Source organism: Nannizzia gypsea, genomic scaffold (assembly GCF_000150975.2).
Source record: "Nannizzia gypsea CBS 118893 supercont1.3 genomic scaffold, whole genome shotgun sequence".
Taxonomy (NCBI): domain Eukaryota; kingdom Fungi; phylum Ascomycota; class Eurotiomycetes; order Onygenales; family Arthrodermataceae; genus Nannizzia; species Nannizzia gypsea.
The window spans coordinates 2429151-2443109 of record NW_003345199.1 but is presented as its reverse complement, the minus strand read 5'-3'; the positions used below and the strand labels follow the sequence as shown (position 1 = coordinate 2443109).

The window sequence follows — 13959 nt, the reverse complement described above, 5'->3', positions numbered from 1 at the left end:
TATTTATATAACCACATTTTTCATCCCTACAATACAGCGTCAGCGGTCTACGCAGAACGGTCAGCAAGAGCAGTCTTGCTGGCAGCGAACGACTGCTCGAAGTCGGCGATGATGTCGTCGATATGCTCTGTTCCGACTGATATGCGGACGGCGTCGTCCTTGACACCAGCAGCACGACGCTCGTCTTCAGTCAACTGCTCGTGGGTCGACGACCATGGATGGATGGCCAGAGTTTTCGAATCGCCAACACTATCGCAGAGTTACAGCCATTAGCCTCAACATTCGAGAACAATCATTCCCACGCTATTGAATTGATAGTTAAGGTGTACTTACTTGGCGAGGTTGGAAATCAGCTTGAACCCGTCAACGAGCTTGACGCCGCCAGCCGCACCGCCCTTGACACCGACGGACAAAACGCCGCCGAATCCGTTCTTGAGATACTTCTTCGCCGTTTCGTGGCTTTCGTGGCTCTCAAGGCCAGGGTACGATACATATGCGACGTTCTCGTTCTTTTCCAGCCACTTGGCGAGGGCCATAGCGTTGGAGGCGTGACGTTCGGCTCGCAGACTGAGCGTCTCGAGACCAAGAAGAAGCTGCTGTGCACCGAACGGGTTAAGAGCCGAGCCAAGGTCGCGAAGGATCTCGACGCGGACTAGAATGGCAAACGCAAGCTTGCCAAAGGTCTCCCAGAACTTGAGTCCATGGTAACCTTCAGATGGCTCTACCAGCTGGGGGAACCGAGCGGCATGCTTGCCCCAGTCGAAAGTGCCAGCGTCGACGACTACACCGGCGATTGTGGTGCCGTGTCCACCGATCCATTTGGTGGCACTGTGGACGACAATATCTGCTCCATGGGAGATAGGACGGCAGAAATAACCTCCCGCTGCAAAAGTGTTGTCGACCTTTGAATTGTTAGCCAGAGATGTCCTCCGTATTAAAATCTGCCAGCCAATCGACGTACAATAAGAGGAACACCCTTGTTATGCGCAACCTTTGCGATAGCCTCGAGGTCAGGCACGTTGAATCGTGGGTTTCCAATGGTCTCAACATAGACTGCCTTGGTCTTATCGTCGATCAACGAAGCAATCTTTTCAGGATCCTCTCCCTCAACGAACTTGGTGGTGATCCCTAGACGGGGTAGGAAGATCTTGAACTGGTTATACGTGCCTCCGTAGAGGTTAGTGGTGGAGATAATGTTGTCACCGGCATGGGCGAGAGCAGAGATGGCCATGAACTGAGCTGCCATTCCGGAGGATGCAGCAATAGCTGCTACACCCCCTTCCAAGGCTGCAATACGCTTTTCAAATACATCAACGGTGGGCTAGTCGTGCGCCAATTAGCCAATTAACCCTTCCATCGGATGGAGGTAAGGAAACAGAGGGATGCCATGCATACGTTCATCAAACGGCTGTAGATGTTGCCGAACTCCTTCAGGCTAAATAACCGAGCAGCATGTTCAGAGCTGTTGAAAGTGAAGGACTAAGAAAGCAAGCAATTAGCTGGCCGTCAGCTAACATGACAGGTCCTCATAAGAGTCGCATTCGGTTTTTCACTAACAGTACTGGCACAGATTGGGACGGCACGAGCATTGGTAGCCGGACAAGGCTCTTGTCTATTATTCTGTCAGTATACATCAATACGCGGGGTGAAATGATAGTGAATGTCAAGCTTACCCAGCGTGAAGCTGGAGGGTTTCGAAACGGCGGTTATCAGACGACATGATGGAGGAGGCTCACTCTGTGTTTGAGACAACAGAAAGACAAAACCAGGTGAAAGGTGATCAGTGATCAAATCATAACAGTCAATTGCAGGCTGGACTGCCGTATTTAAACAAAGCCAGAGCCACGTCGAGGCGGGGTAGACCAGGGCCGTACGAAGGAGGAGGGAGGGTAGGGATAGGGCCTCTTGCTCGCTACCAGTCGATCAGAAAGAAGCAAGCTTATACGTAAAAACCCGGCTGAACAAGCGAAAGATGGGTATGGAAGATTTAAAACGCGCAGGACGAAGTAGCCGGCACTTGTACATCTTCGCCCTCATGCTGTACCCAGCTCGATGTATTTCGGATGGCGTGATCCGGTAGGTTCTTTGGTTATCAAGGGGTTTTGGTCGCAGGTGGATACGGGCGAGTTTGGAGGCCCGCAGGCACCGAGATATATATGGGGTGTAGTTATTATTATTAGCCCATAACGAGTCGCCTGGACAGTGTTCTCTACCGCTGGATGCTATTCTACCATCTTAGTTAGTCGACCTTCGGCGTGAGTAGACCGGGGACTACTTAATTCACTGTCTTTTGGATGGTGCAAGCCACAATCATCGCCTTGCTGAGACCCCAAGGTTGATCAAGTTGTTTGATATGCGAAGTTGCAGCATTTTACAGTGTGAGCGATGAGAGGACGTTAGTGATACCGTTTTAGGCAATATTCCACGACGCAGCTTTTCCTTCATATAAAACTACTTGTGTTCTCACTCTTTCTTCCATCTCATCCTCGAACTCATCGACCAACTAACTATTTCGCGTACAGAGATACAGACAACTATACAGCACTTATCGATCTTTCAACCAGATGGTCTTTTTTTTTTTTAGTTATCCCTGCTGGCTGATTTTCAAATGGCCTGCATCCCCGATAAGCGATCCGGTCCCATCCCTTCGTGCAGAATTAGTGAGTTATCGCGATTCTGCAGGCTTCATGTTGACTAACTCAGTGTGTTGAATAGGCTATCAAGCATGATCGCCAGGGCATCTATTCCCGAGCCGTCTGATGGAGGGGTAATAATGAAGCGATCTACATATAACACATATTGTTTATTAGCCGTTGGCTAACTAGTTAACTTGTCGGCTAGATTGTGCAACTACTCAAGCTGTGAGGCTCTTCGAATCCTGTCCTTCCAACGCTGCAAATTACATGGATTCGCTTTGTTTCCTGTTTAGCCGTTCGCCAGGGTTAAATATTAAAAGGCCTACAGGGACTAATGATAATGGCCGAATTTCAGCCTCTTCCCCCAAGGACTTTAAGGGAAGAACAAGGAATTGACAGCACGTCATCGAGAACTTACCCACTGTGGCTTTTTGCGATGACAGCTCCTTGGCTAACGAGCTAATTTAGCCAGCTGGCTTGTTACATATTCTGGTTAACTAGTTAACGAGTCAGTTTGTTATCTAGCCACTTGATTAAGGCCATTAAGCAGCGGAAACATGTTTGCTGCACTAATGAGCTAGATATCCAACCAAGGGAACGGACAAGCGAGAAGTTTCATGCATCTTCAGTTCGACGCAGTATGTACGTACTCGTAGTTGGCACAGCTAGTTAACGAGTTCACGAGGCTATCCGCAGCGATCTTCAAGGCCTATGCATCCCTTAATTATGATACACACAATCGGAGCAGTCATTAATTCTGTTCCTACAAAAGGGTAGTCTAGGAAGGTGGATTCTAGGAGTGATATTTGCGGACAACCCACACCGCAGCTAATATGGAGGCCACGATTCCTACTCTCTTCCCCATCTGCCGGGCTACCCAATACCACCGGGACCAATATAGGTCGTGCTCCAGCTGCATCGCATCTTTTCCGGAGTTGAGGTGCGGGTATTTACTCTCCGGAACAGGCACCCCGAGAAAGTCGCACAATGGTCCCCAGCCCTGGTCTGCTCTGAACTCTAAAAACCTTTCCGCTGGTACAGCAGCACGGACACGCTCATTGTGCTCATCAAAAGATTCAATAATAGCGTTTCGGGACGACGGGTCGCATGGTGGATGGCCCTTCGATAAGACGGACGTGGTACGATGAAGAAGAGCTTGATACGGAGCAGAAAACTCCTTGTCGAAATAACAAAGGAGAGGCCAGGATTTCCAGGACAAAATTTCGAGAATCAGCTTTTTCATGGACCTGAACCATGCGTCACTTGGCCGCGTGGTGAGGATCACCTTCGCGTCAGGGTACGCGGCAACGAGTTCCTCAGCAAAGAGGCAACATGGGTCGTCCGTCACTGCCTGTACTGCTAGTCAGCCGAACCCGAATCCCACACCGAAACCATGAGGAATAACTAGTCCTTCGCCCTTTGCTTGAATACGATGACAAAGGGAAAGAGCATCTTACATACATCATAGTTCCAGAGTAGTTGATCGAAATCCGTCCCCCGGAACGGCTCGCCAACTCCGTCGTATTTTGCCTTGACGGCCTCCAACCAGATCTCGAAGTGTTTGTTATTATTATTTTTCAACACTTCGTTATAGTGATATGGATTAAAGCCTAGAATTTCCAGGGCGGCACAAATAGCTGTCTTCCCACGTTAGATACGCAACTGTCCTCATTTTATGTTGGTGCGATTGGGTATATACGCACAGGTGGTACCAGTGCGCGGCAGCCCTAGAACCAGCAACCTCATCGGCTTCGGTCGTGGAACCACTTGGGATGTCTTCGGATATAAGTCCATTTTCGATTGCTGCCAGTGACTTGTGTGTTCAGGCCTTAGTGAGTGAAAAGTCCGACATTCATTTTTCTCGTGAAGTGAGGGAGGTCATCTCCCCCGCTCAATCAAGCCACTTCACACCCTGCATACCTACGGAACCGGATCCTGATTATTGCACCCATATCACGGCTTGTATAGATGCCCCTCAGCGGCCCCAAGCACACAAACAGAGGTTTATTTATCCAAGATCAGCATACAAGGAATAACTAACCTTCCAAATATGTTTACCACCTCCAAGTTGAGGCATCAAGAGTTGACAACGACGGCTCTTATACGAGGTACCAGAAGGGATAATAAGCAAGTTAACGACGAGGCTGTGAGCATATAAAATCACTACTATGTTCATGGTTTAGCTTGCTTGCCCTAGCTTCCCGACCCGCCTGTGACGTTAGGATATTCCCTGTCCCAAGAGCCGCGATTGTGACAGAGCTCCAAATTCGCTTCAGACCGACCCATCGGTCCAATACGTTGTTGCTCCTAGGCTGAAATTTAAAAATGTGGACGCCTTATTGTGCCTGAAGGTGGATGGCTAAGCCCATCTCAGCCCATATCCATCGCAAGCTTTCGACAGCCTCTAATAATAGCAAAGTGGACTCGTTGCTCGTCATATTTTTTCGAGCCGACGTCATACGTATTACCAGCTATTTAGCTCTTATATATATATACCTCACTGTTCCCCTGGATCGTGCTCTTTTTGCAATTTATTCACCTATGTCGGTTACTGGTGTATATAACTAGAGCAAGTGACCCTCTCCACGTTGTTGATATTTAGTTGGTCAACACCCTTCTTCCGACTTCTAGTTCTACAGCAACTTCCTCAGATTTACGGAAGATCGCCATCATGCCGCCTAACATCATCCTCATCCTTCGCGGCGTCCAGGCCCTTCTGGCCGTTGTTACTCTAGGACTGATCGCATACTGTAAGTACCTCCTAGGCTGTTTTCCTAGATCAGGAACATATACATGCTAGTTATAGAAACATCACTGACTAGTCCAACAATAGTCGTTAACTGGCTCCGCGAAAGACTTGTATTTGGAGGTCTCGACAGTGCCAACTTCTTGCTTTTCGACAGCGTTTGGACACTGTTCATCGCCTTACCGTTCCTTGTCTTCTCACCAAAATTCTTCCCGGCGATCGCCCACCAATATGCGCTTCTCGGTGTTGAAGCAGCCACTGTCCTCTTCTGGTTCTCTGCCTTTATCTCCCTGGCTGTCGATACCAGCAGTATTGGAGAATGTACCGTGTGCAGCGTCGTCAAGGCTGCCATAGCCTTTGGTGCTTTCGAATGGTGAGCGATTTCCCTTAGATGGCCATATCTCCCATTGTAACTAGTCCTGTGGCTAACGGTCGCATTTAATAACTAATCTATAGGGCTCTTTTCCTTGCTACATTCGTGCTCAACCTGATGCCCATATTAAACAATAGAAACAAAGCGGCTCCCGAGGTTCAGCAGGAACAATATGCGGTCTAGGTTTGCTCTATGCACAAACCGAACAATCGTCCTTTCCTTTTCTGTACTTTGTCCCTTGGATGGTGATGGAATACCTTTTTTGAGCCGCGAGTATTTAAGCCGACGCTTGAATAATATGATACCCATTAAGTTGAAGATGAGCCTATAACTAGCCTAATTATTGATTCTTTTTTATGCGTGTTAACATGATGCTAGTAATGGAACATGGTGATTGCCATTTTTGTATGTTTGCTTTACATTTATCTCCGTCGTATTTTATTACATACTTGACCATTTCACACGGCTGATGTTCGTTTATGCATGGTACCGTGTGACGCCTGGTTGGTGAGCTGCACATAATCAGCAAGGCTTACTATTCCCCGTCATCAGTCGTTAACTTTCCTATTAGAGGATAACATCCGATTTATTTTAAGCTCCCCGAAAATATGGTTCCTTCTCCTGGGCCGTACCTTAATCAAACACGGTATTTGGTTCAGGGCACGAAAGCGGGACTCTTAGACTCTCAACCCACTGAAATCATCTTGATAATTGGTAGAGAAGAAAAGAAGCAAAATACAATACGGACTACCCCGTGAAGGCACACTGCGTCGTACATGTACAAGCGCAAATATCTATACAAAACAAGCCAATGCGAGCGCGACGTCAAAACGCCATTTCATGGGTGGAGAGAGGTAAGAAATATATGCTTAACTGAAAAGTCGTTAAAATTAAAGCTACAGGGTGGATATGGGAAAGGGGAATGAAATCAAACATCGCGGTGGCGGGTTGGCAACAAAGGTAATAGAAAAGAATGTAAAATATAAAATGTATGTACGTTGATGGTGGGAATTGAAGTATTCTTCTGTCAAGGGCAGAGGCAGACAAATGAAACATGTGTATCGTTGCTCGAGAACGAAAGGTGAAGTGCTATTAACTATTTTCGCTCGGAGACAGCGCTAATGCAACGCAAAAGGTATTGGGTCGTTCATGATTTTGAAGCAAGGAAATCAGCCGCCTGGGGATATCGTTAGTATTAGAATTAGAGTTAAACTGCAGAAGACAACTTACTTCATCAAGCTTGTAGTCAAACTTCTCCAAGGCAGCAAGGGCTTCGTCGCGTGGGTAGCCCATGCCGGTTAATCGCTGGAGGATCATGTCGTCTTCACCAGTGCTGGAATCCAAGGCCCATCCAGCAGGTTTATTCTGGCTCGGAGGCTGTGGGAACGACATGGCTGAAGCGCTTTCGGTTGCCGCTTGATTGTCACCGTCCTTGTTTGCAGTTGCAGCGGCTTTAGTTGAGTCAAGGGTAGAAAACAGAGCATCCCAGTCATGGTTTGAGCTGGCGTTCTTTCCAGGGACAGCTGGAGGCGCCTCGCTGGAGAATGGAGATTTGTTGTTGGCGGAAGTTGTCGCATCGGCACTTGGCTGGAAGGAGAAGAAGTCTGCATTGCTGGGGTTATTTGCAGACTTGGTTTGTCCAGATGTTGTATCAAACGACATATCGAAGTTGGATGCGTCCTTGTTAAACGGACTCTCGAACGCATCTTCATCGCTATCATCTTCAACTTCTTGGGCTGGGGCTAGATCCAGTCCAGCAAAGGCAGCTTCAAAATCAGGGTTTGTTGGCTTCTTATTAGTAGTATCGTGCTGTGGAACGCCTCCTATGATGGGATCTTTTGTTGTTGACTCGACTGAATGGGGTGCATCACCTGCTGCGGTAGGATCATGTCTTCCTGGGACTAGCCCTTTGAACTCTGGGGGTGTATTTTGGGCGCCTGGTCCAGGTGGTGGAGACATAGGCTTGCCAAGCGATTCCACTGGAGGAAAAGCGGACTGCGGAGCTGCGTTCTTAGACTGTTCTTGTGAAGTGGAAGCAGTGTCTCGGGGCGGAGATGCAGGGGCGAAATCATCATCGAATCCAGCATGGTCATCCTCAGAAGAGTCATCATCGTCGTCAAATTCCCTAATCGGTGGAAATTCATTACTACCAGCAACAGCAGCAGAGCCGTTGGATTTGTCTTTGTCAACCTCTGTACTTCCAGCTGGCTTCTTCATGGAGGCAAATGCTTCCTCAAAATCCGAGGCATTCTGGGACGGAGATCTGGCATGTGCCACACCACCGAAGAGTTCATCGAAGCTGATTTCCTTCTTGGTATCAGGTTGTGGTGTGGTGTTTGTTGGGAATGCGCCGGGAAGAACGGGCTCTGGGCTCTTCGCGGTAACCCCTGCGGGGCCAGCAGCCTCATCACCAGGCTCTTCGTCAAAAGGAGAGGATTGCTTTCTTAAAGCATCTGCCTCTGAAATCCCCGAGGTGTCAAAACGACTGGCAGGTGGAGAGGGTCTGTTGGATGAAGTTGTGGATGCTATGTGGCCTTCAAGAGGAAGGTTGTTTGGGGTAATTTGTCTTGAGAGTGGTGGCGCTGGCGGCTCAGCGGCAGCCCCAAACTGAGTATCGAAGGCAGCAGAAGGAGTAAAGGAACCACTTGCATTTCTGCTAGCGTCAGGGGTGGACGCTCCACTTCGAGGAGACGCGGCTCTGAAAGTAGTTTGTGGGGGTGGAGTAGACGTAGTTGATGGCGCAAAGGAGGATCCAAACATATTGTCAAAAACACTGCGGTTGTCATTTGGTTGCTGTTTTTGACCAGTAGCCTGGGGAGATAGAGTGCCAGGAGAGGAGACACCGGTTCCACGCCTAAAGAAGGGGTTCTTTGCCTGACTGCCCGTTGATGCAGCTGGGCTTTCAAATGGTGAGTTATGAGAGCCAGGAGCAGTGACATCCCGTTCTGACCCTTCGTTTGGCTGGCTATGTTGGTCGAGCTCTTCCTGAAGGCGATCCCGTTCAGCCTCAACAGTCGCAAGCTGTTTCTTATTGATGGCCACCAGCCCCTTTTGCTGGCGTGCCTCAGATTTGGCCTTCTCCAACTGTGGTTTAAGCTGGGTAGTCTGAGCATTAGCCTGCTTGATCTTTTCCTTCAAAGAAGCGTTTTCGCGCTGGTCAGCCTCCAGAGCGGCGGCCACTTGATTGTACTGAGTAGCCAAGTCGCGTCGAGACGCCTCGATAAGGGAAAATTCCTGCTCGAGTCTCTTGGACTCTGCCCGCGAGGTAGCTAGCTGTTCCTCGAGCGCTTTGAGTGACTTGACTTCATTTTCATACATCGCTCGAGCTTGTGCAAGTCTGGCCTCGAAGTCCTTCTTCTGTTGATCAACCTGACCAATGTCTTGTTCGGCAGTGCTGCGTTTGGTTTGGATATTTTGCATCTCCTTGGAAAGCGTGCCAACCTGGTTCGAGAGGTTTGCGAGATCGGTCGTGTCCTGAGTCAACTTCTTGCTTTCCTCAGGATCCGCATCTCCTAGGAGGTCATCAGATGGAGATGGCGTAGTGCTTTGAGCTCCTGTTGCAGGGCGACCAGCAGCGATAGGTCCTAGGCTCTGACCAAAGGAAGATGCTGGCACAAAGGGCTTAAATGTAGAGGACGGGGGTTGGCGTGTTGGTGAAGAAGGAGGTTGGAACTGCGAGCCAGAGCCTCCTGTAGACTGTGCCACCTGCGTAGGAGCCGTGAAAACATCTAGGCCAAACAGGTCTTCAGACGCCGACCTAGCTCCAGTTGTCTGAGGCTGGATAGTGCGTGCACCAATGCGTCGCATACTAGGAGGGATCAGGTTAGGGGGCAGAGTTTGTGGTAGCGGCTCCTTTGTTGTCCGCTGCTGGCGCACCAGATACATAGCAACCGCAAATTCATCCCTGCTTAGCTGGCCATCAGAGTCAATATCTGATAGATCCCAGATATGTGCTAGGACTTCTTCTGGCAGTCGTGCATTAGTAAAGAAACCAACAGCCTGGTCTCCATTAATATACCCAGATCTTGCTTTGTCTACTGTTGAAAACACACTATCAAAATGTGCTTTGTCCTGTGGAGAGATTAGCCAGTCACTTCCTGTATGTACCTGGCTTAACGGACTCTGTGCACGGGGGACATGGCTCGAACCACTGAATTGCTTAGGAATGGCAGGCACTGGCGGCACATCTGGAATGGACCGAGAGCCAGTTGAGTTCCGGGCAACTACTCGCCGCGCTGCCGCTTCATACAGCCCTGGTGGAAGTGACTGAGGTATCCCTCTTAAAGCACCCGATTTATAAGCGGTTAAAAGGTGCATGGCAATTATAAATTCAGTAGCGTCTAAGGCACCACGCTGCATTGAATCAGCTAGATTCCATATTCTGCCCAGGATCTCATTTGGCAAACGGGCTCTCTCGAATATTTGCTTTGCAGTCTCTCCTGTTATCATATGGTCAGCAACTGGCCAAGGACGTCATAGTGGGAGCTAAAACATGTCTCGTACCTGATATATATCCGTTTTGCGTATCTGACTTATTAAAAAGGGCAGAGAACTTTGCAACATCATCTGGGTTTAGCGGCGGTACTCTAAGAGGCGGACCGGTTGGGGGCGGACTCGTCGCAGTTGGAACGTCTATGTTCAGGCCGGAAAAATTAGGTAAGGGGCCAGCTGTACATTCAACATTTGCCAGTTAGTTGTGATTCCATATATCTGCGGATGCGCAAATCGCGTCGACGTACGCTGTAAAGCCAATTCCTCTGTTGGATGCCGGCCAGCCTGCGCATGACCGATCAATCTCATCACAATCCCAAACCCAGATGGCGTCAAAAGCCCGCGATTCTGTGTATCCGCGATTTGCCATATCTACACTCATATTAGCCACTATTCCGAGCTAGAATGATCTGCCCATGAGTCCTAGAGGACGGAAAACGACGTACCAAACCCAGGGTCTCGGGAGCCAGGTTCGTCTTCTCAAAAAACGAAACAGCCGTTTCCCCGGTGATGACACCCAAATTGGTCTTATCTGCGGTTTGGAACAATTGGTAAAACACTCGTTTCTCTTCGGGAGTTAGGTTTAAATTGGGATGTTGTGCAGCTATATATTCAATATCAAAAAGAGTCAGTCAACGGTGTTGCGCGAGTCGTATGGTAGGTAGTCAAGGTACCCGGAAAATGCGGAGTAAAAGCAAGACGGAGGAGCTTACGGTCAGCCATAATGCCGGTATTTCCCTCCATCTAGAGGACAATACTGCAAAGAACTAGAGAGTGAAGCTCCCTGCTCGACGACAGTATCGTACAATGTTGGAATGTCGAGAGGGCAGCCGCGCGCAGGTTGATAGTTTACAACAGCCAACCCAAACAACTAACGGGACGGGCGCCCCTGATAACAACCAAACAACAAGGAAAGGAGTGTTTGTTGCGGTGTAGAGTGCGAGGACGAAGAGAAGCGAAGAAGACAAGCGCTTCGACGGCGTGTTAACGGTGGGAGACGAAGGCGTTGAAGGCGTGTTTGGTTGTTGTTGTCTTTCCTTCGTCGACCTCGTCGTCGTCTTCGTCTGCTTTTGGGGGGGAAGCTCGGTGAGATCGCTGCAGCCAATCAGGAGGCGCGCGGCACTCGGATAAACCTACACCGGGTGTTAGATTAGGTAATAATTACGTCATCATTTAGAAGCCGCGAAGATCAATGAAGAAGATGAAGAACGAGACGGAGAATTAGTTTTAATATATTCGAACGCTTGCTGTGGATTACCGGGTCTAAAATAAAGAAATTTTGCATGTAGGGAGGGGAAGAGACTCTACTCAAGAAATGCAAAATATAAGAAACTCCTTGCACCTCCGGAAGAAGAGAAGATAACAAAAACATAGTATACCAGGAGGACGCTCCCTAAAATCAAGGACATGGCATGGATTGACAACCAACACCCCAGCTTGGCCTGGCCGTCCGGTCAAGCAATCAGGAGCAACAACACGCAGTTCATTAGTGGGCCATATTTTTTCGGCGGGTTAGCGTCTGGAGATTAGTTGTCATGGGCCAGAGAACCGAGCAGGCAGAGAGCGTTGTGTGTATTATGATTGTAAGGGATGATGACCAGCAGGCAGATGGGAGTTTGTTAGTGGTATGTTGATTTGGAGTGCTGTGGATTAGTACTCCTGCTCGGGCTCTTCATCACCCTCGCCCTGGGCGATTTCCTGGTAGTCACGCTCAAGGGCCGCTAGGTTTTCACGAGATTCAGCGAACTCACCCATTTCCATGCCTTCGCCAACGAACCAGTGAACGAAGGCTTGCTTGGAGTACATAAGATCGAACTTATGGCAGAGTGACGTCCATGCCTCTCCGATGGCAGTTGTGTTGGAAAGCATGCACCTAAGATCTCGTTAGCTTAGTTGCCTCGCTTCGTTTCATGTCATCCTCCTCCACTATCCATTTATGGGGGAGCCTTCGTTTCAGACTTACACTGCACGGTCCGTCTTTGCCATGTCACCATTTGGCACGTGCTGAGGGAGCTTATCACAGATACCAATCTTGAAACCGGTGGGACACCAGTCGACAAACTGGATTGTCTGTTTGGTCCTGACAGCAGCGACGGCAGCATGGACTTCCTTAGGGACGATGTCACCACGGTAGAGCAGACAGGTTGCCATGTATTTGCCATTTTGCGGGTTGCATTTGACCATCTGGTTGTTAGGGTCAAAACAGGAAAGCGTCATTTCACGGATAGTGTTTGTTTCATGAGTAGCCCTGGAGTCCTGTGCAATGGGCGCATAGGCAAACATGGGGAAATGAACACGAGGGAACGGAACAAGGTTGGTCTGGAATTCAGCTAGGTCAACGTTGAGATAGCCGCCGAAACGGACAGATGCCGTGACCGAAGAGACAACTGTTTATATGTCAGCTTTTCTCTTTTCTTTTTTCTTTCTTTTTCTTTTCGTTCTTTTCGGGGAATGTTAATCGAGAATAGGTATCTATCTGCTTACCTTGCGCAACGAGACGGTTCAAGTTTTCCAATCCTGGCCGCTCAATGGTGAGCTGCTTGGTGCAGATATCATAGATGGCCTCGTTGTCAAGGAGGAAACTGCAGTCCGATAGTTCCATTGTCGAACTTGTGGCTAGCACCGAGTTGTACGGCTCAACCACGGAAGTTGAGAGGTTAGGAGCAGGGTAGACACAGAACTCGAGTTTGCTCTTCTTTGCAAAGGAGGCGGCTAAACGTTCTAGAAGAAGTGTACCAAAGCCAGAACCCGTACCACCGCCCAAGGAGTGGAAGAGCAAGAAACCTTGCAGGTCATCACAGTTCTCGGCAAGACGGTTGACTCTCTCCACGACATCGTCAATTATCTCTCTGCCGATGGTATAGTGTCCACGAGCAAAATTGTTCGAAGCGTCTTCCTTCCCGGTGATCATCTGGGCAGGGTGGAAGAGTTGGCGATAGGTACCGGTCCGAACCTCGTCGATCACATTCGGTTCGAGATCACAGTATATCGTTCGGGGAACATATTTGCCATTTCCTAGAGGCCGTTAGAAAGGACTTGAAAGCCATTGGGTAGCAGAGAAAGCATAATCTACCTGTCTCGGAGAAGAAAGTATGGAAGGTATCCCTATCTGGATTCTCGGCTTTGCGTTCTTCAGTCAGATAACCGTCAGGCTATAATAACAGACATTGACATATTAGGAGACCATATTCTTGCAGTTTAACGGACAAAGAGAGCGAGAGCGAGAGGGGCCCGGGGTGTCGAGGGAAAGGGGATCTGGGTGAGTAGGTACCTGGAGCCCGTGTTCAAGGCAATATAGCTATTAAGGCCAGGACAAGTCAGACGATCAGCATGTTCACGCAATCAACATTCACAAGATTATCCAGTCGCATAGACCTAGACATGAAAAATTAATATCGTACCTCCCACGAGGAGTTTGCAATCTGGCAACCGGCCTGGCCGACTTTAACGAGGCAGCAACGTCAGCAAACAGATCTAAGATCGATCTCCGTCTAAAACACGGGAGCCCGCAGCACAAGTTCATGTATATATTACCGTTCAAAGAAATAACTTCTCGCATGGTGAATCGTTAGAGGTCTCAAATCTCTCGAGTAATGTTGTTTAAGCAGAAACGAAGCGAGTCTCTCGCCCCACGGTCGACTGTAATGTAACAGGGAGGCTCTGCTCCTGTAAATGTGAGGTTTGCTGCCCAAAGCTGAAACGGCCGAAAAAAA

The 13959-nt window shown here is 48.9% G+C and overlaps 5 protein-coding genes across 5 annotated transcripts; 1 reads left to right on the top strand and 4 right to left on the bottom strand.

Moving 5' to 3' along the window:
- Positions 1-47: 47 nt before the first annotated feature.
- On the bottom strand, positions 48-1720 carry MGYG_04352 (O-acetylhomoserine (thiol)-lyase; the record flags this gene model as incomplete). Its single annotated transcript, XM_003174127.1, has 6 exons — positions 48-249; positions 334-902; positions 962-1321; positions 1396-1479; positions 1558-1612; positions 1674-1720. The coding sequence occupies 6 exons, from the start codon at positions 1718-1720 to the stop codon at positions 48-50; spliced, it is 1317 nt and encodes a 438-aa protein (XP_003174175.1).
- Positions 1721-3429: 1709 nt separating this feature from the next.
- Positions 3430-4430, bottom strand: MGYG_04351 (hypothetical protein; the record flags this gene model as incomplete). The annotated part of the gene is made up of 3 exons (XM_003174126.1): positions 3430-3987; positions 4098-4273; positions 4340-4430. The coding sequence occupies 3 exons, from the start codon at positions 4428-4430 to the stop codon at positions 3430-3432; spliced, it is 825 nt and encodes a 274-aa protein (XP_003174174.1).
- An 877-nt stretch (positions 4431-5307) lies between these two features.
- On the top strand, positions 5308-5938 carry MGYG_04350 (hypothetical protein; the record flags this gene model as incomplete). Its single annotated transcript, XM_003174125.1, has 3 exons — positions 5308-5386; positions 5470-5755; positions 5839-5938. The coding sequence occupies 3 exons, from the start codon at positions 5308-5310 to the stop codon at positions 5936-5938; spliced, it is 465 nt and encodes a 154-aa protein (XP_003174173.1).
- Positions 5939-6902: 964 nt separating this feature from the next.
- Positions 6903-10969, bottom strand: MGYG_04349 (EF hand domain-containing protein; the record flags this gene model as incomplete). Its single annotated transcript, XM_003174124.1, has 6 exons — positions 6903-6932; positions 6986-10194; positions 10259-10423; positions 10495-10618; positions 10693-10850; positions 10960-10969. 6 exons carry the CDS (start codon positions 10967-10969, stop codon positions 6903-6905), a joined length of 3696 nt encoding a protein of 1231 aa, XP_003174172.1.
- Positions 10970-11896: 927 nt separating this feature from the next.
- On the bottom strand, positions 11897-13805 carry MGYG_04348 (tubulin alpha chain; the record flags this gene model as incomplete). Its single annotated transcript, XM_003174123.1, has 7 exons — positions 11897-12119; positions 12210-12633; positions 12731-13261; positions 13320-13398; positions 13518-13544; positions 13648-13688; positions 13781-13805. The coding sequence occupies 7 exons, from the start codon at positions 13803-13805 to the stop codon at positions 11897-11899; spliced, it is 1350 nt and encodes a 449-aa protein (XP_003174171.1).
- Positions 13806-13959: the final 154 nt, after the last annotated feature.